The 25476-nt window shown below is 55.1% G+C and overlaps 2 protein-coding genes across 5 annotated transcripts; one reads left to right on the top strand and one right to left on the bottom strand.

Annotated features, from left to right (window-relative positions):
* Window positions 1–10779: 10779 nt before the first annotated feature.
* Window positions 10780–20874, top strand: SGCA (sarcoglycan alpha). 4 transcript variants are annotated; one of them, XM_037149985.2, is made up of 10 exons: window positions 10780–10878; window positions 11836–11955; window positions 12062–12216; window positions 12390–12462; window positions 12778–12976; window positions 14261–14423; window positions 15219–15427; window positions 15647–15673; window positions 20313–20505; window positions 20678–20874. In XM_037149985.2, exons 1-9 carry the CDS (start codon window positions 10788–10790, stop codon window positions 20491–20493), a joined length of 1218 nt encoding a protein of 405 aa, XP_037005880.2. In that variant the 5' UTR covers window positions 10780–10787; the 3' UTR covers window positions 20494–20505; window positions 20678–20874. The 4 variants fall into 4 exon arrangements, with proteins under 4 accessions (XP_037005880.2, XP_037005881.2, XP_037005882.2 ...); XM_037149986.2 differs by having other exon boundaries at window positions 20724–20874; XM_037149987.2 differs by having other exon boundaries at window positions 10799–11118.
* On the bottom strand, window positions 16379–16976 carry LOC119052649 (spermatid-specific linker histone H1-like protein). Its single transcript, XM_037149989.2, has one exon. The coding sequence runs from the start codon at window positions 16955–16957 to the stop codon at window positions 16379–16381; it is 579 nt and encodes a 192-aa protein (XP_037005884.2). The 5' UTR covers window positions 16958–16976.
* Window positions 20875–25476: the final 4602 nt, after the last annotated feature.

Here is a 25476-nt window from a genome sequence, read left to right on the forward strand (position 1 = left end):
AGGTCCGCCCTCTGACCATGCTTGACGGGTCCAGATGCAGTACTTCACTCCACACATCCTGGAAAATGATGAACATTGTGGACCCTAGGACCCAGAGAATAACTCAGGCACAAAGCCTCCCCCCCACTCCCAGCTGCTTCCTGCATTTTAGGCCTTCCTGCGGCCTCTGCCTCCTCCCCCGCCCTCTTCCCTTCCATCCTCTTCCTCTTCTTCCCAATCTCCCACTCTCTCCACCCTTTGCCTAGAAGGGCTGTCAAAGAGAGTCCTCCCACCCCTCCACTGTAGGAGTGTGTGTGGGTTTTGTGGGATATAAACCAGTCCGCACGTGTAAAAGAGCGTGGGGGATGGTGTGGGAAGCCGCCTGGGAACCCTGAATATTGGGACAGGGAGGGGCCCGGAATCACAGGACTGAATCTTGAGGCTGGCAAAGCCTGAGGCTAAGTGAGAGGGAAGATTTGGGTTCTGAGCTGGAGCTGGAAACGAACCCAGAGGCTTTCCAAGGCCACCTGCTTCTTTGCCCCAGATGCTCAAGAAACTTCCCCCTCCCCAATTTTACCCTCTGGCACTGGGGCAGAAGGAAGAAGCCAGCTTCAATCTCCCCTCCTAATCCGTCTTGAAAGACTGCTTTCAGGAACAAACTTTGGGACTTGTGATTCCAAGCTCAAATCTGAGGCTTGACTGGTTCCCCACAGTCCCCAACCCAACTATGGATGTGGGTGAGATGGAAGTCTCACCTCACTGGGGATTGGGGTTTTGGGCCCAGTGTCCTCAGAAGCTCTGTGTGTATTGAAGGAGGGTGCAGGGCCTTGGGTGTTCTGCCCAGAATCTCCCACACCCTCCCGTGAGTCATCGTAACTGGTCCCAGCCCAAGGGGTCTGTGCCCACGCTTCTGGCCAGGTGGGAAAGATGGCTCCCGAGGGTGTGGGGAGGAACTGAGTACCAGCTCTCAGGCCCAGGGACCCTAGGATCCCCAGCAACATCTTCAGCAGCACCTCGGATCGAACTAGAATCCTTGGGATGCGTGGGTCTCCCTTGCCCTGAGATTTCCAAAAGTGAAGCCCCTTTAAGGGCTCTGGGATACGGGAGGGTGGAGCCAGCTCAGAACTTGGATGACTGGGGCTAATGAGTGGGATTATTTTTTTCTCTGACTCCTGGTTAGCTCAATGACACTCCTAGCCAAAATTCCTGAAGAAGCTTTTATGGAGCAGTAAGTGCTTTACCGTCACTCCTTCCCTGGAGCCAGGCACCAAGCCCGCTGGCCTGGGAGATGGGTGGGGCATGGCGTTGTCTCCATCACCTCTCGGCCTGCCTTAAGTAGTGCATTTTTGGCCGCACCTCCCACGCCTGTGATGAGGGGGAGGACTATTATTTTAGGGAGGATTACCATCCAAATTGGAGGGTTTAAATCTAATTTTTATTCCTCAGGCTGTGATTCTCACCTGATTCCTCCAGTTGAGTACCCCAGGGTGATTTAACTTTCCTTTTCCATTGTCCTTTGTGGAGGAGGCTTTGATGGCCAAATTGCCTGGTGGTCTTTGAGTGAAAGTTCCTTCCTTATCTTTGCCTTGGAATGGAGAGTGGAGTGGTTCCCCAAGCTGACCCAGGAGCTAGGCTGTCAGAGTTCAAATTCTGGCTTCACCGTTCACTAGCTGTGTGACCTTGGACAAGTCACTTAGCCTCTCTGTGCTCTGAGAAGATACACTGAGCTGAAAATGACTAGAACACAGATCACCGGCTGTGTGGGGAAGGAGTTGCCTTTCATAGTCCTTGCTAAAAAGCCTGGAGCCTTAAATAAGGACAGGTCATCTACCCCAAGTCCCCCCTGGATAAAGCCCCTTCCTGGTTTCCCACCCACCCCCAAATCTGATGAGGACCCTCTGACCTGTTCCTTGAGGCTTGCTCATTTTAAACACTAGGCAGAACTGTAAAGATGGGTGATGATGCCAGGGAGAGATCTGATTTATGTTAAGTCCCAAATGCTCAGCACCCAGGGTCAGGCCCCAGCTGGATGCCGAAGCTGGCTTCTCCCAAGAGCCTTTGGGGCCCCGGGGCCTCTGAGACTCAGCCTCAGAAAGTGGTGCTTCCCTTCCCCGGTCACTGTCCTGTGTCCGTCCTACTCTGCTAGGGACTTGAAAACTAGAAAGGTGTGTCTAGTGCATGCATTATATACCGAACTCGAATCCCAGAAGTCAGTGTTGGAGGGCCTTTAATGGCCCTTGGCTGACCCCTTCCCAGGGAGCATGAGGAAGGCTGAGGTGTGGAGAGAAAAGTGACTGACCCAGTTTTGGGGAAAGAGCCCAGGCAAGGGTTCAGAGGGCTGAACTGAGTCCTAGCTCCACCCATTTGCCGGTGACCTGGGACTTGTCATTTCTGCTCTCAAAGCCCCTATTTCCTCAAAAGGCCTAATTTGGATGTCTGTGTGTGTCTCCCAATCGTGGGCGATGCTGGGCCTTCCCCCCTCACTGTGGAGCAGAGCAGAACAAGGGCTGTGAAGCCAGATCGTCTTAATTAGGATCCCCAACCTGCCACTTCCCAGGTAAGGGACTTCAAACCCCCCACTTTCAAATTGGGATAATATACTGGGGTTATGAGGATTAAATGAGTTCAAAGTGCATAAGGCATTTAGAAGAGCCCCTGGCACAAAGCAGGAGCTTGGTGTTGGCTGGCATTGATTGCACGTGTATCTGAACATGTATGAGTGTGTGCACACATGTACTCATGTGTGGGGCGATGTGGCTGAAAGCAGATCAGAGTACGTTTCTCGTCCTGTGTCTTTCTCGGGACTCATTTCCTTTTAAGCCACAGGTGGCATACACAAGTCCCCTGGACCAAATCCCGTCCGGCACCTTGTTTTTACCCAGCAGCAGCGCAGAGCTCCTTGCCCCTAGTTAAGGAGTAGTTAGTTACACAGTCCTAAAATTACAATCGGCCCTTTGAAGGTAACCTCGAGGCTGAAGTGGCCCTGGCGAAAATGAGCTTGACACTCCCGTTTCAAGATCCGTTATAGGAGATTCTGCAGCATAAGCACCCCCTGCCCTGCAGCCCTTCCAAGTGTTTTGGAATCATCTTTTGGAGTGAGGGTGACCTTCTCTACCTTCCAGAGGGTTTGACATTCCTGCTTCTTGGTTCCTCAGTCCCCCATTGCGCCTGCAGGGAGGGGGATCCCTCACGGTTGTCCCACAGCTGGGAGGCTGCCTTGCTGCTCATGACCCTCTGTCCTGCCCCGCCCACTTCCTTCTACTCCCGCTCCACACTTCACTCTAGTGCCACTGGGAAAGTTGGGATGCCTCCTGGAGACCTAGGAAGGAGACCAGGAAGGGGAGTGTGCGTGTGTGTTGGGGGGCAAGGAGGGGTGGGGCGGAGGAAAGATTTCTCTAAATCATCAGTTGCTTTAAAAGAAAGCCTATATTTAGCCAGACTTAGAAGGCCTGCAAATATGTATTTTGCAACCCAGACAGTCAGAGCTGTGGGAGCTCCAGAGATATGCAGGGAGGTCAAAGGAAAAAACCAACCGGAAAGATTGGGCAATACATTTTGTGTTCAGCAGATTCGAAGAATTCTTCCTGCTGCCCGCTCCTGTCGTCAATAACACACATTCCTCAAGTTTTGATGGTGGCTTCTATTTTCATCTGCTCTCTGGATCTCTTGCAGTGGGTGCAGAGGAGGAGGCTGGCTCTTAAAGTCACCTTCCTCCGCCAGCCTTTGCCTCACTGCCCTGGGTCAAGGGAAAGAGCATCCTGCCCCTGCCCCTGCCAGCTCCCCTCCTGCCAGGCTCTGCAGGGCTGAGGTGGCACCTGGCACAGGGGCAGCCTCTGCAAGTCCAGCCTCTCATACTCACCTCCTTGCACTTCACGTGGTCTTGGGGATGAGAGATGGGAGGACAAATCCTGCCACCTCAGGGCAGTTTTTCATCTCAGAACTCTCAAGAAAAATTATTCATCCTTTTTTTTTTTTTTTTTTTTTTGCTTTTAGTTTGGAACGTTTCTTTAAAACTAAGAAAAGTTCCGAGAATCACATCACAAATCGAATCGACAAATCCAGCATTGTCATGAGAGTCTGAGCTGAAGACTCCTCTCTCCCCAGCCCCACAGCCAGCCCTAGGAACTCTCACACATTGGGAATGCATGCATTAAGAGCCCATGCTTTCAAATGTATTATTATTCGTGGTAAAATATACATAACATGGCATTTACTATTTTCACTTAAAGTGTATGGTTCAGTGGTGTGAAGCACATTCGCATGGTTGTGCAACCGCCATCCGCCTCCAGAACTGTTTCCGTCTTCCCAGATGAAACTCTGTGTCCATGAAATGGTAACTCGCTCTGTCTCCCCCTCCCAGCTCCTGACGGCCACCGTCCTACTTCCTGTCTCTGTGAACTTGACCGCTCTAGGCACCCCACGTAAGTGGAACCACAGTATTTGTCCTTTTGCATTTGACTTATTTCGCTTAGCATAGTGACTCCAAGGTTCATCTATGTTGTAGCACGTGTCTGAATTTCCTTCCACTGTATGTCTAGTCACAATGTCGTGTTTTCCCCACATACTTAAGTATCCAGAAAGCAACACATTGCAACACTTTCTGTATTATTACAATGTCCGCATATATAACAACCATCCTACTGTGTGTATGCCGTGTGTATCGTTTGTGGGTTTATTTTCCCACTTGACACTTTTTTCCAAGTGTAGCCACGCTGACATGTGTCTTTGGTTCCTTCATTTCAACTCTTGCGAATACACCACAATTTATTTGGCACTTGCTCCATTGTACTTGTCCAAACCATCTTTGGAATATATATATACCTAGGAGCAGAAAGCCGGAGTTGTAGGGTCACCACGCATTCAACTTGACTGTGAAATTGCTGTCCGAAGTGACCGAACCAATTTATGTTCTCACCACTAGCGTTTGTACAAGACTACATTCTGGCCAACATCTGCTCTTGTTAGACTTTATTTTTGCCAGTCTGAGGGGCGTGAAGTGGTTTCTCATTTGCATCTGCATTTCTTGCCTATGAGGTCAAGCATCTTATCATGCTTGTGGGCCATCTGGGTTTCCTCGGGGCAAATTGCTTATGTCCGTATCCTTGGGTATCTGTTGCAGCCTTTGCTACCAGAAAGCCCAACTAGATGTGATTTGAGCCAAAAAGGAATTTTACTACCTCATGTCACAAGAAGTACAAGGGTCAGTTTGTTTAGAGGCTCACGGACCAGGTTCTTTCTATCTTCTTATCGTACCCTCCTCATTTGTGGGCTAGCCTCTTAGACTGGCCCCTTCATGATCCCGGGTGGCAGGCTCAGCTCCCTGTGTCTCACGAGGACAGCGATGTGTAGAGGCAGAAGGCAGTGAATGGGTCCCTAGTGTCTCTTCCCAAAGGCCCCACAGGAGACCTCCCTTCCAGTCTTCGCAAACACAGTTGCACGCATGTTCACACCTAAACCAATCATTAATCAGAGGAACTGGATCATCACGCTGTTTAAACCAATCACTGTCTACCTGATGGGGATGGGACAGGCCCACCCTCCAGCAAAGCCTAGACCCCTGACTCCCACCACACTGGGGTTTTCTTAGCAAGGAAGAGGGAAAGAATGCCCCTGGGGTGGCACTCAGAAGGTCTGTGCTTTCCTTATTGATTTGTAGGAGGAGGCCTTTATATCCTGGACACTAACCGTTACTTGTTTTGTGTGCCGCTAACATTACCACTCAGGCTTTTAACTTTGTTTGTCTTTTAACTTTGTTTATCATGGCATTTTCATAGCAGAAAGCTTGTTTTTGTTTTTATTTTTGGTAATGTAGTAACATTGATCAGTTTTTTGTGAATTATGTTTTCTTTTGCCTAAGAAATCTTTTCCTATCCTGAAATCTCTTAGATTTTTTCTTCCTAATTGTTCTAAAGGTTTACTTTTTTTGCTTGTAGGTCTTCCTCCATCTGGAATTAATCTTTCTGGATGGTGTGAAGAACTTTCCTATGAAAAGCCAAATGTCACCCCACTTTCTTATTGAATAGCTTGTTCCCTCTCACTGAGCTGCAGTGCCACTGCCATCATAAATCAGATCCCCCCCGCACACTTGGAACTGTTTCCGGGCACTCTGTTCTATTGATCTCTTTGTCTAGCCCCGCACGGGTGCCACATTGTTTTAATTACTATCACTTTCAAATAAATCTCGGTCTCCGATAGGGACTTACTCCTTTTCAGGACTGTCTCGTCTCTTCCGGGTCCTTTGCTCTTCCAGATGAATTTTAGAATCAGTCTGCCTCGCTCTCCGAAAAAGTCCTCCAGGGCTGTTTAGCAGACTTGCATTAAATCAGTAGATTAATATGGAGAAATTGTCTTTGTGACATGGAGGCTTCTCATCCCCAAAATTAAGACACGTCTCCATCTCTCAGTTTATTCCGTTTATAACCTGTAGTTTTTCTTCACAGATATCTTTAAATGTCTTTTCCAAGACACTTCTGGGTTCTGTACAATTTTGATTTTATTGTGAATGTCTTTTTAAAGAGACATTGTAGTTTCAAATGAATTATTGCTCATATAAACACTGTTGAATTTTGTTTTATTGTATGTTAATCTTTGTCCAGCAGCCTTGCTGATCTCTCTTAATAACTCAATAACATGCCTGCAGAATCTTAGATTTTCTATATAAATAATCACACCATCTGCAAAAATATGTCAGAGATTTTCTTTATTTTACTTTCCTAATCCCTCCATTACCGAGTGGTGGCTTCTAACTGACTTTTCCCTGCTCTCAGGCTGTACCAGTGGGCTGGCCCTAGGCAGATCGCCCTGCACTGTCAGTTATAAATAAGTAAGAGACCCCTTACTTTCTCCAGAGCTTTACAGTCCACAAAGCACTTCTGCTTCCGTTATTTCATCCACCCTTATTGGTCCCTTTTTACAGAGAGAAAGTGTCAGTGGAAAGGGGCCCTGGGCTTGCCGTCCACAGCCCTGGTTGTGCAGGACACTGTTCTGTAGGACCTCGGCCGGTCCCTCCCCTCCTCTCTAAGTTAACAGGTTTGGCCAGGGAGGGCCTCAGGTCGGTCTCAGACTCACGACGTGCCACGTCGGGGGCCACCGGGCTCAAGGAACACCTTGGAGGGCTGAAGTCCACCAATAAGAAAGGAGGAGACTGGATATACTTAGGTCCGCAGGCAGGTGCCCCCAATGCCGTGGGTGGGCGCGGGGTAACTGGGGAAATAAAGATGCCTTGGAAATCCGAGGGTTGACACATATTATGGGGAGGGTGGGGAAGGGGGCATTGTGTCCAGCCCCCTGACTCCACGCGGGTTCTCTTCCCCGTTTGGAAGAACATCCTCTGGACCCGGAAGGGGACGAAGAGGTACAGCTAGAGGCGTGGGTCCCCTCCTCCGTCACTCCCTCTAGTCGTCGCGTTCTGACGCGCATCCCCCAACCGGGGCCGGGCGCTTGGCAACCACCCAGTCTCTCCCCTCCCCGCTCGCTGCCAACCCCGAGCTCTGTGCTCAAGTTGCGCAGGCGCAAGTCCGGGCTGGAGCCGGCGGATGCGCCCCCTCGTGGCGAGCTGTCAGATCGCACCCCTTTGTTGCTGCGCTGGGAGCGGCGAGGAGGCTGGCTGAGAAGGATGTGGGTGGAGTCTGGGAAGCAGCTGCGACTATCAGATCACAATGACGGGAATCTCTTTCCTTTGTCCCTCATGACAACATATAATCCCCCGTTTTAGACACAGACGAAGAAAACATGGCCCTCAGCGAGCAAGAGACAGGTTCATAGAGACGGAAGTGGGATGTGTCAGAACTGGGGAGAAGATGCATTCGTTCATTCAATCACCATTCATTCAGCAAACATTCACTGGGATGGGGAGAGAGGTACAAGGGACCAGACAGAACCACTGAGACACTGAAGGACCAAGATCCGGCAGCAATCTGGGGAGACAGGTGCAGGTGGCAAAGTGGCAGGGAGAGAGACCCAGATAGCTGAGGGCAGGACGAGCTGAGAGAGAGGTGGAGACCTGACCCTCCAGGACCGGAGAGGGATTGGTGCAACTGGTGAGGGCCAAATCGGCAGCTGAAGACGGGATACCTTAGCACCAAGGCAGACACCTAGTCACAGCGTGTTGAAGCAATCAAACACCTTTAAACCCATACATTCATAATTATACTACTAATTTGAAAAAGCTAATTGGTCACAGTTTAGAGGATGCCAGGGAATCAACTCATTATTTGGAAATTGGTGAACGCAGGAATAGAGTCAAGCATTTATCCCGTCTTTCCTATATGAGCTGTGTGGCGTTCCACAACCAACTAGTAAGTGAGGGGCAGTTTTTCCTGCCTAGATTTGTTCCAGCTAGTAAAGGAAAGAGTGATTGAATTGGAATACCACCATTTTGTTTTTAAAAAATGAGCAGGTGGAAGATGCGGTCTGGGCACAGGAAAGGGAACCTACACCTGATCGGGACTCTTGACCCAACTACAGTTTATGAAAAGTAATGTGCAGGAAATACAATTTACAAGAAGTACAGAGGTCAGAGGAACACGTGAAAGATGCCGTCAGCAGAACTCAGACTGTGGAAAATTACACAACAAATAACCTGGTTCCCTCAAGGAAAGAGAGAGAGAGGGGGGGAGAGAGGGAGCAGGGACCCATAAAGACATTTAAAGAGTCCTGTCAATCAGTGGCAGTGTGTGCACTTTATTCAAATCCTGATCCAAATACATCATAAAAAAAAGGACATGATAAATTGGAAATTTCAACTCTACAGATCTGATATCAAGGAATCATGAACTTTGAGGTCTACTCGTGTGATCAGATATAATAATTGTGATTATGTTAAAAAATTATTCTCTTCCAAAGATACATACCGATACAGCGAAAGAGGCGATTAAACAGGAGGGGGAAATCGGGAGGGGTGTAGGTAAAACCAGACGGGCTGAGAATCAACTGCAGAAGCTGGGTGATGGCTCTATGGGGGGCTCATTAGAGAAGGGGTTGAATCTTACAGCCACAGACTGCTGTGAGGAGGGGAGGTCCCCTGCTGGGCCAGGGGGGACTTTCAGGGGACGTCCAGCTGGGCCCTGACACAGTCCCTGGTTCCCCTGGTCTTGGGGAAGGGGAGAAGCATCAGTAAGGAAGGCTGGCTTCTCTGGGCCAGGTGGCACTGAGTTCAGGCACTGCCACCTTAAGACAGCAGAGGGTATGAGTGGGTGACTCCAAAAATAGCACAAGAGGCAGCAGGGAAAGGGAGGGAGTCACATGGTGCTGCTGAGGGGCTGGGGCCTGGGCAGCTGGCCCGGCGCTGGCACCTCCGCCTGCTCCCCCGGCGCCCTCGGACTCTCCCTCTGCCTCCAGAACCCTCTGCCTTTTGTCCCCCACTCTGAGAGGGCAGAGAGGTGCCAAGGTGACTCTTGGTCAAACACCTTCCTGACCGAGAGCCCTAGTGGACGCTGACTCTGGAGTTTGCTGGCTCTCCAGACACAGGCAGGACAGTCAGATGAAGAGAGAGGAAAGGAAAAGGACTAAGTCGCCTGCTCACCAGGCACCCCAGTCTGCAGGCCACCCCCCGCCTCTTCAGCCCCTACCCAGGGCAGAACCTAGGTATCCTTGCCCAGGCCTTTGGTCACGGGGTTGAGGTGGTGACGCCCTTTCCCCAAGGTCAGCAGGGATGCTCCAATAGGCACCAAGAAATTTGGAACCTTGGCATCTGTGAGCCCCTGGCTCCTTCCGAGGGCAGCTGGGGGGTCTGTCCCTCACCTGCTCTGAGTGGGAAGCCCCCAGAAGCAAGGTATCCCCCTTCATACCCACACTGGGGTCTTTCAGCTGATGCAGAAAGAAAGGGAAGAAGTGCCATGGACTAAGTCAGTCCTGGGCTGAGCGCTTTACACGCACTCAGCTGGTCGGCAGTGTGGCCTTGGGGAAGTTATACCCTCCTTGTGCCTCAGTTTTCTCATCTGTAAATGGGGACAATAACTCCTACCTCGTGGAACTGCCGTGAGGGGGAGTGAGTTACTCCACGTAAACAGACGTCAGACCTGCGGCACGTAGCAGGCAGGGTTGGCTGTCACTGCCCACCAGCACGCAAGCCCCACACGGCCAGGGGCTGCTCCCCTCTGCCTCCTCGGGCGCCTGCTCCCTGGTAGGTGCTCCGTGAACTCGTGCTGCATTCGTGATTTTGTGGATTCTTCAGAAGGACACCGAGAGGCAGGCACTATCCGTGCCAGTTTGTCGTGGTGGAAACAATGTCCAGGGAGCCCGACCTCTTTCGAGGACAGGTCTCCAGGAAGCAGTCAAGGTGATTCACGTCCAGGCTTCCAGGGCCTCAGCCTGGGTCCCGCTCCCCTGACTCTACCTGGCCGGTCCGGTCTAGGCACCTCTCTCTTCTCAGACCTGGGGGACGCCTTGGAGGTGCTTGGGCTGGGGCTGAGAGCAGGGTGGGCAGGCACCCACCTGGTGCGCTGTGGAGGAAGCTGTGACCAGCCCCCAGCACCTGCTAGTTGCCAGGACCTGGACCAGGATCCAAAGAAAATAAGATCCTACTTCACCCCCAAAAGCTGTGTGGTCGGGCTGTCCCAGGGGTTAAGAGGCCCTCTGGCTGGGCCTGGGGGAGAACAGAAAGGTTCGGGGAGGAGAGGATGCGGGGTGCGGAGTCCTCAAAGGTGAAGGGAGGTTTGCAGGAAAGGAACCCGGCAGAGCACGCCGAGTGGGCTGCGTGTGCAGACCGAGGACGGCGTCTCCGATTGGAGGGTGGTAGAGGCTGGGCAGAAGCCTGGGGTGGGGCGGGGCGTGGGTGGTGGGGGGTAGAGGAGGGGATTCTAGACAGGATGGCCAGGGACAGGAAGAGCCTGAAGGCCACCAGCAGCCAGGGAACTCTGGGCAAGGGGAGCCATCCCGGTTTTAAGGCGGGGGCTGTGGGTAGGAAACACTCTCTCAGAACCGGGAGCGGTGATTCAGGGGAGGGTGTCCACCCTAGATTCAGCTCCGCGTGGGGAAGGGAGGGCTCCGCTGGCTGAACCAGGCCCAGCTGCTCCGGGACACCTCCCGTCCCTCCCCCGGCCCTGCTCCAGGCCGCTGTCCCCGTCACTCACAGGGTGCCGGTCTCCCGCACTCCGGCAGCCATGCCCGCAGCGCCTGTCTGGACTCCTCTCCTTGTGGGCAAGTTGGGGCCTCCTTCAGGGCGAGGCCCAGGGTGACGGGGTGGGATTTAGTCGTGATGACAGGGAAACAGGGAAGTTCCCGGGAGGAGGAGGCTTCTCAGGGTGAGGCAGGGGTCAGTAGGACCGTGAGGGGGAGGGTGCTGGTGGGAGGCCCAGGGAACTGGAGCTGGGATGTGGGGGTTGGCAGCTCCAGGGGTGGGCCTAGGAGCAGGAGAGTCGTGGGCCCTTTAACCGGCCGCCTGGCCAGCTTCTCTCTGGGCCCGGGCTAAATTCGGCCCTGGGAGGGTGTGGGGCCTGGTGAACACCTTTCCCTCAGCTCCTATCCAGTCCAAGGGGGGCCTGCTCCCTGTATGTGTGGTGAGGGCGTGAGGGTCCAAGAATGACTGCCCTCCTCCCCCGAAGGCCCCTTCCCATTCCTGCACCGTGAAGACTCTCAGACATTCACCGTGGGGTTCTTTTCCCAGTGCCCTAACCACACACACACACACACACACACACACACACACACGCACGAAGTGGAATCACACTGAGCTCCGGTCTCATCACTAGTTAGTGTGGCACCTCCAGGGCCCCTACTCTGTCCTCTCCTGGGAGCCAGCAAAGGAGCCCCTCCTCTCACGCACTTCTGGTCCCTTAGGGGTGCCAGGGTCATGGTGGGGAAGGAGAGCCCCAGGCTGAGGCCAAGACCAGTTGGGGGGCTGCGGGGTCCCCACAGGTCTCCTGGCAGGGCTGGGGGGCGCCGTGGCCCAGCAGACCACCCTACACCCAGTTGTGGGCCGTATCTTCGTGCACACCCTGGACCATGGAAACTTCTTCCGCCTTCCTGAGCATGGCGGTGAGTGGGGCCTCGTGGGCGCTGGGCTGAGCTGGGCAGGCCTGGCCCGTGGCTGGTGAAGAAGGCTCATGTCATGTCTCCAATGCCCTCTCCTCCCTTCCACCAGCTGTCCCACCCTCTGTCTCTGTCACCTACCAGGCCCACCTCCAGGGTCACCCAGACCTGCCTCGGTGGCTTCGCTATACGCAGCGCAGCCCCCGCCACCCTGGCTTCCTCTACGGTAGCCCCACCCCAGAAGATCGAGGACACCAGGTCATTGAGGTATCAGCAGGGACCCCAGAGGACTGTGTCACACATGGTGGTTCATTTGTGTTCATTCGCATTATTTACACGCCTCTAACTCGGGAGTGGCTCAGCCCTGTCCTGCCAGGCCCCAGCCGCACCGCCTTGCACCTCTAACCCCGCCCCTTGGGCCTCTTCCCCATTCCCTGCAGGTTGTAGCCTACAACCGGGACAGCTTTGACACCACCCAGCAGAGGCTGGTGCTGTTGATCGGGGACCCAGAAGGTACTACCCGCCCTGCCCCACCCACACCCCACCAACAGTCTTGAAGCATCTCCCCTGAAGGGGGTGTGTAGAAGGGAATCCTTGGAAAGGAGTGGGGAGCAGGGCATCTTGGAAAACCTCTGGAGTTGTAATCGTGGCTGCTCTGCTGTCAGCCCGTGGGTGTTGGGGAGGGCGTTTGGGGTCTGTGATAGATGGGGTGTCAGGGAGGAAGGAAGGCATCTGAGGGGACATAGGGAGGAGCTTGGGTGCAGGGAGGCTTGGGAAAGATCTATGCAGGGCTGGGCACAGCCTGAGATGCAGACCTGACACTTCCAGGCCCCCCGCTGCCATACCAGGCTGAGTTCTTGGTGCGCAGCCATGACGTGGAGGAGGTGCTGCCCTCAACACCTGCCAGCCGCTTCCTCACAGTTTTGGGGGGGCTCTGGGAGCCGGGAGAGCTCCAGCTGCTCAACATCACCTCTGCCTTGGACCGTGGGGGTCGTGTTCCCCTTCCCATCGAGGGACGCAAGGAAGGGTAGGCATGCAACCCAGGAGGGCTTCCTGAAGAAGGAGGCAGTTTGCCTTCTGTCTGGGTGCTAAGCATAGAACTTGGGTCCCCCTAATTTCCAGGTGGGGTTTTCCCTACCTTTGAGCCCCCTCACCATGGTTCTATGTACTTTCCTGTAAACATCTTTGCCACAAGCATTTTGGCTACGAGCATTTTTGCTGCAAACATTTTCTCTGCATAACTAATTGGCCACAAGGCAATTTTGCTGTAAAAGATATAAGAACAAAAAATAAAAGAGGGACATTAAAAAGACACAATGAAACATGAAAAATTAATAAGACTTCATTGCAAAAAATGAAAATGCATTGTTTTGGGAGTCTTTCCTTCATAGTATTATACATTTTTAATTGTTGATTATTCTCGTTTGGCATTGCATTTTTTTCTGTTCTGCTAAAACTTCTTCCTTAATTAAGAAAGGCATCAACCCTGGCTGGTGTAGCACAGTGGATTGAGCATGGGCCTGCAAACCAAAGGGTTACTGGTTCAATTCCCAGTCAGGGCACATGCCTGGATTGTGGGCAAAGTCCCCAGTAGGGGACGCATGACAGGCAACCACACATTGATGTTTCTTTTTCCTTCCCTTTCCCTCTAAAAACAAATAATTTTTTTTAAAAAGAAAGTCATCAGTTCCCAACTAAAGAATCAATAATGCTCTGGAGGACTTGTGAATTAGCAGTGCCTCTTTCATATTTGCATGGCTGGGTAAACTTCTGGTTTTGAGAGGTGGGATGGACAACTGTACCCACTGAAGGATTTGCAAACTGAGAGGTGTTCGTTTTCTAGCAGAGGACGCAATCTGGCTTTACACGCGCCTTTGCAGCCCGGCTCCACGGGTAGTTGTGGTTGCCCACTGTCTTCAGACCAACACGTCTGCATGGCACGGTGGGGACCACCAGGAGGACTGAGATTTACATCACGATGGGAATTCTGGGAGAACTTTGTCGATGGAGAAATGAAACCAAACTGACCAACTTCATTGAGTCCGCTGGAGGAATCCAGACTGCCCAACAGTCCAGTTGCCTTGGTCAGTTAGTTTGCAGAGAATATGCTCGTGACAGAGATGCTTTCTAGGAAACTTTCGGACCTGCCTCCCTAGGCCCGCCGACACCTCCCAGGTCCCGGTCCAGGTCCAGGGCGCTGTCCACCCCCTCATCTCCCTCCTTCCCTTCGTGCGCCCAAGCCTGGGTTGCTCTGAACTCCACCTTCCTGTACCCTCCCCATTTGCTAACAGCGGCTTCTCTCTGGGCCCAGGGTATACATCAAGGTGGGCTCTGCCTCACCATTTTCCACCTGCCTGAAGATGGTGGCGTCTCCCGACAGCCACGCTCGCTGTGCCCAGGGCCAGCCTCCACTTCTGTCCTGCTACGACACCTTGGCCTCTCACTTCCGAGTTGACTGGTGCAATGTGTCCCTGGTAAGGAGAGACCCTGGCTCCGGGTGGGGATTCGACAGGGCTCCCTTCACCGTCTGATCCCTCCCCCTTCCATCTGATTATTCTCTCTCACTTCCACAATCTCCCACAAGAGGGCGACAGAGTCCACAACCCAGGGCTCTCTGGCTCCGGAAGTCCCATAACAATCACTCCCACAAAGCGGTCGCAAAACCCTTACCTGACCAAAGGCCTCCGTGTGTGACAACTCTGTCTGCTTCCTTCTAGGGGTCACTGAGCAAATCTGCCTGCGGCCCACGTTATAAATCAGAGACGCTCACCACTGTTCTGTGGTTGTTGAGCGGAGGTATCTGAGGTCCCCAGGGCTCTGTCTTTCTGGGAACTGACCAATAGCGCAGCCAGGGGCTGCTAACCAGAGACATGCTGGAGCGCTGGCTAGGGGCTGGGCTGGAGCATTCCTCCCGTGTTATTCTTACAAGCACCCCAGGAGACAGATACCAGTAGCGTTCCAACTGTCCGGGTTAGGACGCTGAGGCACCTAGGGGTAAGCACTCACCTGAGTTGGGATTCTACCCCAGACAGTCGGGAGCTATGCTCTGGCCACTGACTGCTTGGTCCTGCCTCTGAAAATCTCTCCCAGCTCCCAGTCCAGTGCTTGTTTTGCTGGGTCACCTGAGCTGGGAGAGGCAGGCAGGAAACCTGTCCCATGGGGCAGTAGGTAGTGGCACCCCGAATCTCTGCCCTGTTCCCCCGGGTACAGGGGGGTGGTCTTTGTGTCCAGCCAGCTGCTCCTGGGTCAGCCCTGGGCTCTCTGAGCAGGTGGATAAGTCAGTGCCAGAGCCTGCAGACGAGGTGCCCACCCCGGGCGATGGGATCCTGGAACGTGACCCCTTCTTCTGCCCACCCACTGAGGCCACAGCCAGGGACTTCCTGACCGATGCTCTGGTCACCCTCCTGGTCCCTCTGCTGGTGGCCCTGCTGCTCACTCTGCTGCTGGCCTATGTCATGTGCTGCCGACGGGAGGGACGGTGAGTGTGGGGACAGGGACAGAGGGCAGGGAGGGCACTGAGGCTGGTGCTCAGTCGTGGAGTCTTGGTGGCACTTGTGGGGACCCAGACTGCCCAGGAAATGGGGTACTCAACCAGAAAAGGAGGGGGGCCCTTTCTAAGTGACTCAGGGCTGGGGTCCTGCCTGGCACCAGGAGGGGCTGTGGATAACAGTTAATCCCTTTCCCTGCTCTTCCACAGGCTGAAGAGAGACCTGGCCACCTCTGAGTGAGTAAGGGGGGAAGCTGGGGGCTGGGTAGCAGTCTCTGACCCCACCAGGGGGGCACCCTCTAGCCTCCACAAGCAGCACAGACAGACCAGATTATTTGGAGGTGATGGGGCCACCCTTGGCCTCTGAGATCCAGTCCTGGGCTGCTGGATGCTGGGTCGGCCTTATCCTGGCTTGGTCTCCCCAGGTCTTCGGTTTCCATGGAAAAGTCTAACAGGGGATGGGGCAGGGGAGGGGACCTGGTCAGGCTTGGGAGGGTTCTCCTGCCACCATGGGGGAAAAGGTTGGAGAAGCAGCTTGAAGGACTTTCAGCACACTCATATTCACACTCACACTCACACCCACTTGGCTGTGGGTTCGACACTTGGGCTCCATCCAGCCTGGGTTCTGCCACACACTGTGACCCTCTCTGGCCTCGGTTTGCTTTGCCTGTGGTGTGGTGAGACCAGCTCATGCCTCTGGGTGTTTCCTATTCAGGAAGCCCTTCCCAAATCCATCTTGCCCTTAATTTGCCCTTAATTTGGCCAGGTTTCCTATACCTGCAGCCTCACCCGGCCTCCATGCCCCAGCACTTCCTTCCCCACTCCCTGGAACCCCAAAGACTCCAGGAGGCAGGAGTTAAATAAGTCAGGCTCCATTTATTGCCACTGCTCTGAGCCTGCGGTGGGCTTGGCCCCCCTGCGTGTTTCCCTGGGCCTGCCTCGTTAATTGCGGTGGCATTTGGCCACCCTGCGAGCCCTCTTGATTAGCCGCCTGCGTCCCCGTTTGGAGTTCAGTAGCAACCTTCGCTGCCTGGAGCGGCGCTGCCTAGACCGGCACTGCTTCTTCTGCCCCCGTCTTTTGGCCTTGAGCTTGAGCTTGGAGGCCTGCTTCTTGTTCATGCGGAAGGAGCCTGAGGTCCCCTTGCTGGTCACCCGCTTGAGTATACCCTTGTCCACCAGCCTCTTGAGCACTTTCTTGAAGCGCCAGGCATTGCGGGTCATGTTGTAGCCCCTGGCGATGAGAGCCTTCTTCAGGGTGGCCAGCGACACACGGCTGCGGCCCGCCTTGTCTGCCATTACCTCCAGGATCACCGTGCATATGCTGGGCTTTCTGCAGGCTTTGGGGCAGGCGCGGCACCCGGTCTGGCTCTTGCTAGGGACTCCCGACACACTGGCCTGCTGGCCTGCGCCGCCGAGGGCACTGTTCGAGGCTGAGGGTGCAGAGGAGGGTGGCACCAAAGTGTCTTTCTGCATCTCTTCCTCGGGCGGTGGAAGGGGACTGGGTGCGAGGACCTCCAGCATGGTGGCTGGGAATCTGCCGTAGCGGATGCGCCCCAGTTTGTGTTGCCCTCAGAGGCTTCCTCCTAGGGCTGCCGCTCAAGCCTTCCTCTGAGTGGCCAGGAGGAGGGCCCAGGGTGAGCACCCACGGCCGGCCTCAGCAGACTTGTGTCTCGGGAGCAGAGGGTGGGAGGCTTATCTCTGTGGTGACCTCAGGGGGACATTATGAGGCCACCAGAATCCTGTGAGGGTCACAATGGCCCCCCTGTTCCCTCCTGGGAGGGGAGGACAGGAGATGCCAGGTGCCCTGGGTGGAGGGCTGTGGACCCCCGCCGGTGCGCATGTGTATGCCCAGTTTCAGGGCCTTCGGAGACCCCAGTTTTAAACCCACCATTTTCAGCCACCCTCTTGCCCCACTGGGTTGAGAAATACATTTTTAGTTTGGAATTATACCGACATTTATGAATTTTTATGGGGAATAAATTTCCAGAGTGAGTTGATCTGGAAATCAACTAAATCAATTGATCTACCTCAGTTGATTTAATTCCTTGATCAACTTTCTATACAAAGGAATGAACAGGTTATTTTTTCTATTTTCATTTCTAATTGATAGAATTTTTTTCTCCCGTGGAGATCAGTGATTTTTCTATGTGAATTTTACAAGGGAGATTTTGATCCTTGGTTTTTTGTTTTTTTTTTTGCCTGTGCCAAGTTTGATTGATGACATTTTCTGCCATTGTGATTGTGGGTATTCTCTTCTGAACAGTTACTTCCATCACATCCAGCTTTTCTGGGTCAGTGTTTTAAAAATTAACTTTCTATTTTTAAATTATTTGTCGATTTGAGAGAGAGGAACATCGACTTGCCAGGCTTGCTGTCCCACCTGTTCACTCATTCATCGGTTGGTTCCCATATGTGCCCCGACTGGGGATTGAACCCGCAACCTCGGCCCACGGGGACAACGCTCCAACCAACTAAACTACTTGTCCGGGGCCTGGGACAGTTTTGTGGCTCCGATGGCATCTAGATCTGTCTCTTCCTCCGATTTCAAGTCGATAACCAATTTCACCACGTGCACTATTAGCCCTTGTTGGTATGGATTTTCTGATTTCTTTCTATGAAATCTTTTTTTTTTCTTGAACAGTGACTACCATTTTTCAAGTTATCCACAAATTGTGATTCTGCTGCTTGCTTTTCACCCATGTCGGATGTCCTGGCTGAAAGTCCTGGGGTCTCGGCAGCCCTCTGCTACGGCCCACGGGGCAGGGCGGGGCGGGGTGGGGCTCGAGGTGTGCGGATGGTGTGCTGGTGGTGGTGGTGCTGGTGGTGTGTGTGTGTGTGTGTGTGTGTGTGTGCACGAGTGTGTAGGAAGTCTGCCCCTTTGTTTCTTCTGCCCGAGTGCTCATGCAGGAGGACTGGGGGGAAAGGCACCTCAGCTCTGGCTTCTGGAAAAACATCCCCAGAACATTTTTCCACCTGTGCGTGTTGCCAAAGTAATGAGACCCAGATGTGCGGCTGGGCGTGGGGAGGGGGCCATTAACTGCAGCCCTCCCCCCACGGGAGCACCGCCTGCCTGGCTGCCTCCAGCCCTCAGCATCCATACGCTTCTTGCTCCCTCTCCCCCACAGCCTTCCCTTGCCTGGGAATGGAACATTGTGTTTTGAATGACTCCGCTTGCCAAATTCCAGACTCAAGAGCTCATTTGGACCCTCCCCTAGCCCTAGAGGGTGACTCTGCCTCCTCCCCTGGGCCAGAGAGGACTGTGCCCTCCTCCTTCCAGGAGTGTGGCCCGTTCCACAGGAAGCTGGAAAGTCCTTCCTGGAATCTAACCTGTCAGGCTCGAGCTGGAGTCTGTGTCCACTAATTGAGGCTTGGACATGAGAGGGGATCCCTTGTCCTCCCTGGTGGGTTGGTCATTAAGTAGCAGGCAGGGCTGCTTCTGCCCTGCCTGGGGCCCCACCCCTTTAAGAAAACCAAAACTTATTGCTTGTAATGAAGAGCCCAGGCTGCCTGTCTGTCCTGGCAACGAGGTAGTCAAGGAAGATCTCTCCAGGCCGGGCCCCACAAATAAGGGTGGTTTTGTGTAGAAGGGATTGGAATCATTCCTCCACTGAAGGCCAAGTGTATCGGGCCCCCTTACACTGGAGGGCAAGTGAACTTGCCTTGGTAAAATAACACCAATGGTCATGGTAGCAACGGAAGATTTTCTGTAATAATAGCGACCACCTGATGCATGCTGATCAGGAGACATTCTGTTTTCCTGTGTTAACTCATTTAATTGCGTTACAGTCATGAAAACAGTGGCACAGAGAGGTAAGGTAACTTGCACAAGGTCACACAGCCAGTAAGCAGTGGAACTCACATTCAAACCCAAAGCAAGCCTTCATGCTTGACCAGGGTGCTGCCCTGCTTGTCAGAATGAAGGAAAGCTTGCCCAGGACAGCAGGAAGTGAGCCCGTGAGCGCGTCAAGCCTATCAGGCCGGTGACAATGAGGCTGAGCCTTCTGAGAAGAAACTGGGGCCAGGGCTCAGGGAGGACTTTCCAAGGGGTGTGGCCATCAGCCCGCTCAGGCCCGTGGAGGGGTGGAGCTTGGTGCAGGCCTCAAGAAGCCTTGGTTTGAAACAAGGACAGGGAGACAAGACTCAGTGTTTGGAGCTGGTCAGTGCTGGGGGCTGACTGGGGTGGGGTGGGAGAGGCCAACGCATGGAGGGAGAGGAGGACAGGCCTGAGGAGCCAAAGGGGCTTGGTCAAGGCCTGGCAGGACTCCGGGGGCCAGCTTGGACAGAAGCTAGGACGTGGGGAAAGGTGGAGGGTGTAGGTTCGACAGACTCAGGCAGGGGTGGGGGAGGGCAGGGCTGGATGTTCAGTGGTGGGAGAGAGAATTAGGCGGGGGCGCTGCATGCTGAAAGGGACCTCGGGGATCATCAGAATATGAAGACAGAAAATAGGGCTCAGTGCATGCCGGCCTGGGGGACACAGATCCACCGCAGGCACCTGTGTCTCCGCATCCTGGGAGCTCTGACCACACGCCAGGCAGTTTCCCAAACACTCACTGAGTCCCACAACCAGCTGGGGGGGGGGCTGTATTGTTAGACCCATTTTACAGGTGAGGAAACTGAGACACGGAGCAGTGAAGTGTCTTGTGAAGAAGGGTGCATAGCTTTGAATGCAGGCTGCTGCACCCGGAGCCTGTGCCCCGGCCACTGGCACGGAGCTGGCACCATAGAACTTCCTGTTGGTCCCCCCGCATCACATGCGTCACTCTCTCCCCACGTAGCATGTAGGGAGGCTGTAGGGGGCTCAGAGGTAGAGCCAGGCTGGGCCCCAAACTCGGGGCTGATCCCCAGAGCCGACAACCTGCCGGTCCTGTGCCCCCAGCATCCAGATGATGCACCACTGCAGCATCCGAGGGAACACGGAGGAGCTGCGGCAGATGGCCGCCAGCCGGGACGTGCCCAGGCCGCTCTCCACCCTGCCCATGTTCAACGTGCGCACCGGCGAGCGGCTGCCCCCCCGTGTGGACAGCGCCCAGGTGCCCCTCATCCTGGACCAGCACTGAGGGCCTGCCCAGGTGGGTCCAGCGGGGCGGCACTGGCCCTATTTCTGGGAACGAGGTGGCCTCTGCCTCAAGGCCGGGGCAGGCGGTGGGGGATGTGGGAGGTCCAGGGAGGGCACACAGGGTGGGGCAGGCAGGAGAACCAGGGCCTGGGCCTCACAGCCCCCACTCTCCCCTCTTGTTCCAGCTCCAGCCTTGGCCTCATCCTCCCCTCCCCTCTCCTCCCTCTGCAGAGTAGCCACCACCCAGGGCTGCATCCTTCCTCCTGATTCTGGCGCCTGGCTCGATGTGCTCCATGCTTGGAACAAGGAGAGAGGTGGAAGTGGGGTGGGGTAAGGGGGCCTGGGGTCAGGATCCCAGAATAAACACCTGCAGCTCTGCTCACCTGCTGCTGCTGTGGTTTCTTCTCAGCAGCCTCCCCCCGACCCTTCCTCCTGGGAGCCTCTGGAGGTGGCCAGGGGCTGCCAGCCTGCCCTCCGGACTCAGCATGTGGCTGTTTTCTCAGATTCTCTGGCACTGGTCTTAATCCTCACAGAACCTCACTATGAGGGATTACTGGATTATTTATAGACAAGGAAGATGAGGCCCAGGGAGAGTAAGTGACTTACCCGAGGTCATAAAGCAAGCAAGCGCCAGAGCTTGGACTCAAACCCGGCACCTCTGTCCTTCCCTGGAGGGAGGGCTGAGAGGTGCTGGAAGCAGGGGATCCAGGCTCTCACCTGCCCAGACCCCTGGAGGGAGAGCCCTTGGTAAGTCATGTAGGGAAAGAACCCTATCTGGACACAGAAAGAGGGATGCAGGACCCTGGCTGCCCAGACTCAATGCCCCCTGCCTGGGGGTCCCCTCCAGGGGCCTGGCGTGGTCTGCGCATGCACCCTGGAGGGTTCAGCTGGCCAGGAGGGAACCTGAGCTTGTTTTCCCAGGTGGCTACAACCAAAGCAGGCTGCCACCCGGGCCACCAGCCTCAACTGTGGCCACTGCCTTGGGAGCACACACCCGAGAGGGGCTCGGAGAAAGGGTGCGGCCCAGGCGCGGGCTCCAGGCAGCAGCTGCAAGAGAACTCAAACTAGGGCAAGACGTCCGCCCAGTGCCCCTGTGCCTCTAAACCCCCCTTTAGTCTGTGTACCACTCTGGTGGATCTAGGGGATCCGCCACTGCTCTGGAGCTGACTCTCAGCCATTCCTCTCCACCCCGTCTCTGCCTGCCCTCCACCCCTCAGCCCTCTCCCCGGGGTGGTGAGCAGGGCCATGGAGATGCCCCAGGAGTTCCTCTCACCGGGGACGGGGTGCGGGCTTGGGTTGGTGGGCTGTCCTGACCCACATGGGACAGTCCGAAATCTAACAGAGGTGGCCCTCGGCCCAGGATTCCTGAGGAGGGTTGCATTTCTGAATGCTGCATCCTGGTGTTCAGAAATGGATAGACAGGGGGTTGCAATGGCCCCCCAATTGTCCTTGGACCCCCCTCTCCTTTCTCTCCCCAGAATATCTTCCACATATGTCCCGAATCCGTCCCCTGCCAGGCCCCCACTCCAACCTTCCCAGTCCCACACCAGGGTCTCACTCCGGGACCCCACACAACAGCCGCTCCTCGTCCTCCCACCTCCTCCCTGCCCACCGGTCTCCTCTCCAACAGCAGCTGGGCCCGTCCTCTAAAAGGGAACATCAGAGGGTCTTACCTTGTGCTCTCGACTCTGACCGGGTGCACAGGCCTATCCTCCTCCCTGACCTTGGCACCCCACTGTCCCTCCACTGTCTGGCTCCAGCAGCACTGCCCTGCCTGCTAACACACACGTTTCAGGCCTTGGCCTCTGCTCTGGCCCTGGCAGGAACCCAGGTCCCCTCCAGCCCTTGCAATGCATGACCTCCTCGTGGCAAATTCAGATCCTCAGAGAGGCTGTGCCCCCGCCTCAGAGAGCCCCACCAGCCCAGCCTCGGGGTGCCAAGCGCTTCCCACTCTCTGAGAAGGTCTGTTCTCTTCGGTGCCTTGTCGGGGTCTTAAGCCCCAGGAGGGCAGGATTCTGTGTGCCCCCAGGGGGCGCAGTGTCTGCACGCAGCAGGCACTCTGGAAAGATGTTCTGGAAGGAAGGAGGTCTGGGTTGCTCAGAGCTCAGCTGCCCCTCACTGGACAAAGAGGGTGAGCACAGCCATTGCTAATGCTTCTATCACTAGGTTCTGTGCGAGGCCTCCCCTGCCCCGCCCCACTGGGCACCCCATACCCAGTGGTTAGTCAATCCCATAAGCCTCTGCGGAGGCTCAGTGAAGGGCACTGAGAGGGCTCCCCAGACGTTTGTTGAAGAAGTGGGTCTTTGGGTGTCCACCCCCAAGCACATGGGTTCTTTGGCAACCAGGTGCCTCTGACTTCTCATTTGTCATTTTCTACTTTCTCTGGGGGCCCTTCCTCTGGCCGAAAACCAGGAGGTGCACAGAACCTGGTAAGACTGGACTCTCAGACAGCCGGCCTGCAGTCTGGGGCGGCTCCTCCCTAAATTCTGCCCCCTTGAAGAGGGGCCAGCCCTCCGTGCTCCCATCTCGGGCCTGTGCCTTCTTCCTGTGCCAGCCAGGTCTGGAAGAGTTCAAGGCCAGCCCTCGCTTCCCTCTGCTTCCCTGCTCTGCCTTGGGATCTTGGCAGCGCCTTCCCCTGCCCCCCCTCCCTCACCAGCTCCATGCAGCACACGGAAGCCTGGCTGCCGGTCTGGGAGGAAGTGGCCCAGACAAGTATCGGGGAGGATGGTGTGACTGCAGAGGACACAAGCTGTGCTGGTCACACGTGCACGCACGCCCAGCCACTCTGGGCAGCACGGGGCGAGGCATGGGCACACTCGGCACCTCTCTACCCTCTGAAGGGTAAGATTCCACTGGCAGCCATCCCCCACCCCTCCCCCCCCACACAGCCAAGGACAAAAAGCCACAGCGTCCCCCCCACCTCCGCCCGGAGATTGAACCTCCCCCCATGCTTGACCTTACACCTTGCTCCGCCCACAGCTGCTGCAATCCCTCCACCCCGCACCACCCACGTGGCTTGGTGAGCAGCCTCCGCCTTCACCCTAAATGGCGCCCCCAGCACGGCCTGACTCTAGCCGTCCTCTCACCACCGCTCAGTCAGCAAGGAGAGTCCCTGCCAGCTGTGGGGACGTGGGGCACCGCCTGCCTTCAGTCCCAGCCCTCACCTGCACAATTATTTATTTGTGAAGCGCGCGCACACACACTGCCCTTCACAGAGGAGAGCGCCCTTGCTGTAGCTGCTGGGGGTGGGGATCCGACCGAGCAGGGCTCAAACTCCAGCCTGACTCACAGACATTCATCAGACCCATCTGAGGCCCTCGTGAGAATTTGTGGGGGCCCAGGGAGTGCCTGGCACGGGGTGGCTCCCAAGCATGGAAACATGATTAGGTACAAGGGTTCCCACGATCACCCCAAAACCAGGGGCCCGAGGGACCTCCCTGCCCCTGAGATCCAGGTTAAGTGGGTTCACGTTCTATTCGTCGCCCTGTGAAGAGTCCAAGCTCCGCCTGTGAGCCTGGGGTGGAGCTGAAACCCGCAGACTCCTGGGCACAGCGCCTACTGCCCACGTTGTCTGACGTGGCGGCTGCCGGCCGCCTCTGGCCACCGAGCACTTGCACACGTGGCCAGTCCAAACCGAGAAGGGCTGCCAGTGCCCTGAGAATGATAATCTTAGGGGACAGATTGGGTTAAATAGAATCCATTATTACAATTAATTTCACCTGTTTTCCTTTCATAATTTTTATTATGGCTACTGGAAAATTAAAATTACTCATGTGGCTTGTGTTATATTTTTATTGGGCAGCGTGGGTGTCGTGGCTCCTCCTTGATCTCCACTCCAGATTCACCCAAATCCAGAACTCAGCTCCCTCCCTGCTTCCTCCAGGCCGCTGTGTCTGCATCAGTTTTCTGAAAACTTGGGGCCTGGGATGGGGTTCCCCACAGCAGTGAAGTCACCTTAATACTTGATTATGTGGCCTCCTTGTTCTAAAATGTGTTTTTGAGCAACAAAAACATCCCATCCTCCTCTTCCTCCTACTGCCTCATGCGGAGAAAACCCCACTTTTGCCCTGGCTGGCGTAGCTCAGTGGATTGAGCACGGGCCTGCGAACCAGAGTATCGCGGTTCGATTCCCAGTCAGGGCACATGCCTGGGTTGCAGGCCAGTTCCCGGCAGGGGACGCATGAGAGGCAACCACACATTGATGTTTCTCTCCCACTCTTTCTCCTTCCCTTCCCCTCTCTCGAAAAATAAATAAAGAAAATATTTTTAAAAAAACCCCACTTTTTCCAGCACCTGCGGACCCCAAACTCACCTCCGCCTGGGCCTTGCCGCATGCGTCCCCTGCAAAGGGCTGAAGTCTCCGTGTGTGATGGTCAATTACCCTCCTTGACAAAGGCCAGCCTTCTTCCAGGGTCTCACCTCCCTGTCGGTTTCAGGACATCGCTCTGCTTTACTTGGTGTCCTTGGGGCACACCCAGGAAGGGGCCCGGGGGACACAGAGACACAGCCGCTCCCCAGCACTTGCCCTGGGCCTGCAGGACGGGGGTCTTCCTTTACACCCAGCCTCTCCTAACTTTCCCATCATCCTCCCTTTTCCACCTGCCCCCGTTCAGTCATCCTCATCACCCAGCCGGACCCTCCCGCGCCCTCTGCTGCACCTGCACACACATGTCCCACATGCTAGTCCCATGTGTCCTCAGTTCATACAGGGTCTCTTCTGCCACGTGTGTGGGGAAGCTGTCCCCACGTAGGCAGACCCATCACTCATTTCCAACACGCATACTGGGCCTCTGTGGACACAAACACATCTGCTCACAGGCGGGTGGGCGCCCAGAGAGTGAGGCACAGTCCCATCCACGCGGGCACAGGGGGAAGGTTAGACTTCTCACTGGCTCACACATCACGGCCACCATCCCGCCTCCCCCAACCCCTCCCCAAGGAGGGTCCTGGCCCCTGCATCCCACACCCTGCACAAGCGTCTCAC

This window comes from Artibeus jamaicensis, unplaced genomic scaffold (assembly GCF_021234435.1).
Source record: "Artibeus jamaicensis isolate MK-2021 breed Jamaican fruit bat unplaced genomic scaffold, CSHL_Jam_final contig_1998, whole genome shotgun sequence".
Taxonomy (NCBI): Eukaryota; Metazoa; Chordata; class Mammalia; order Chiroptera; family Phyllostomidae; genus Artibeus; species Artibeus jamaicensis.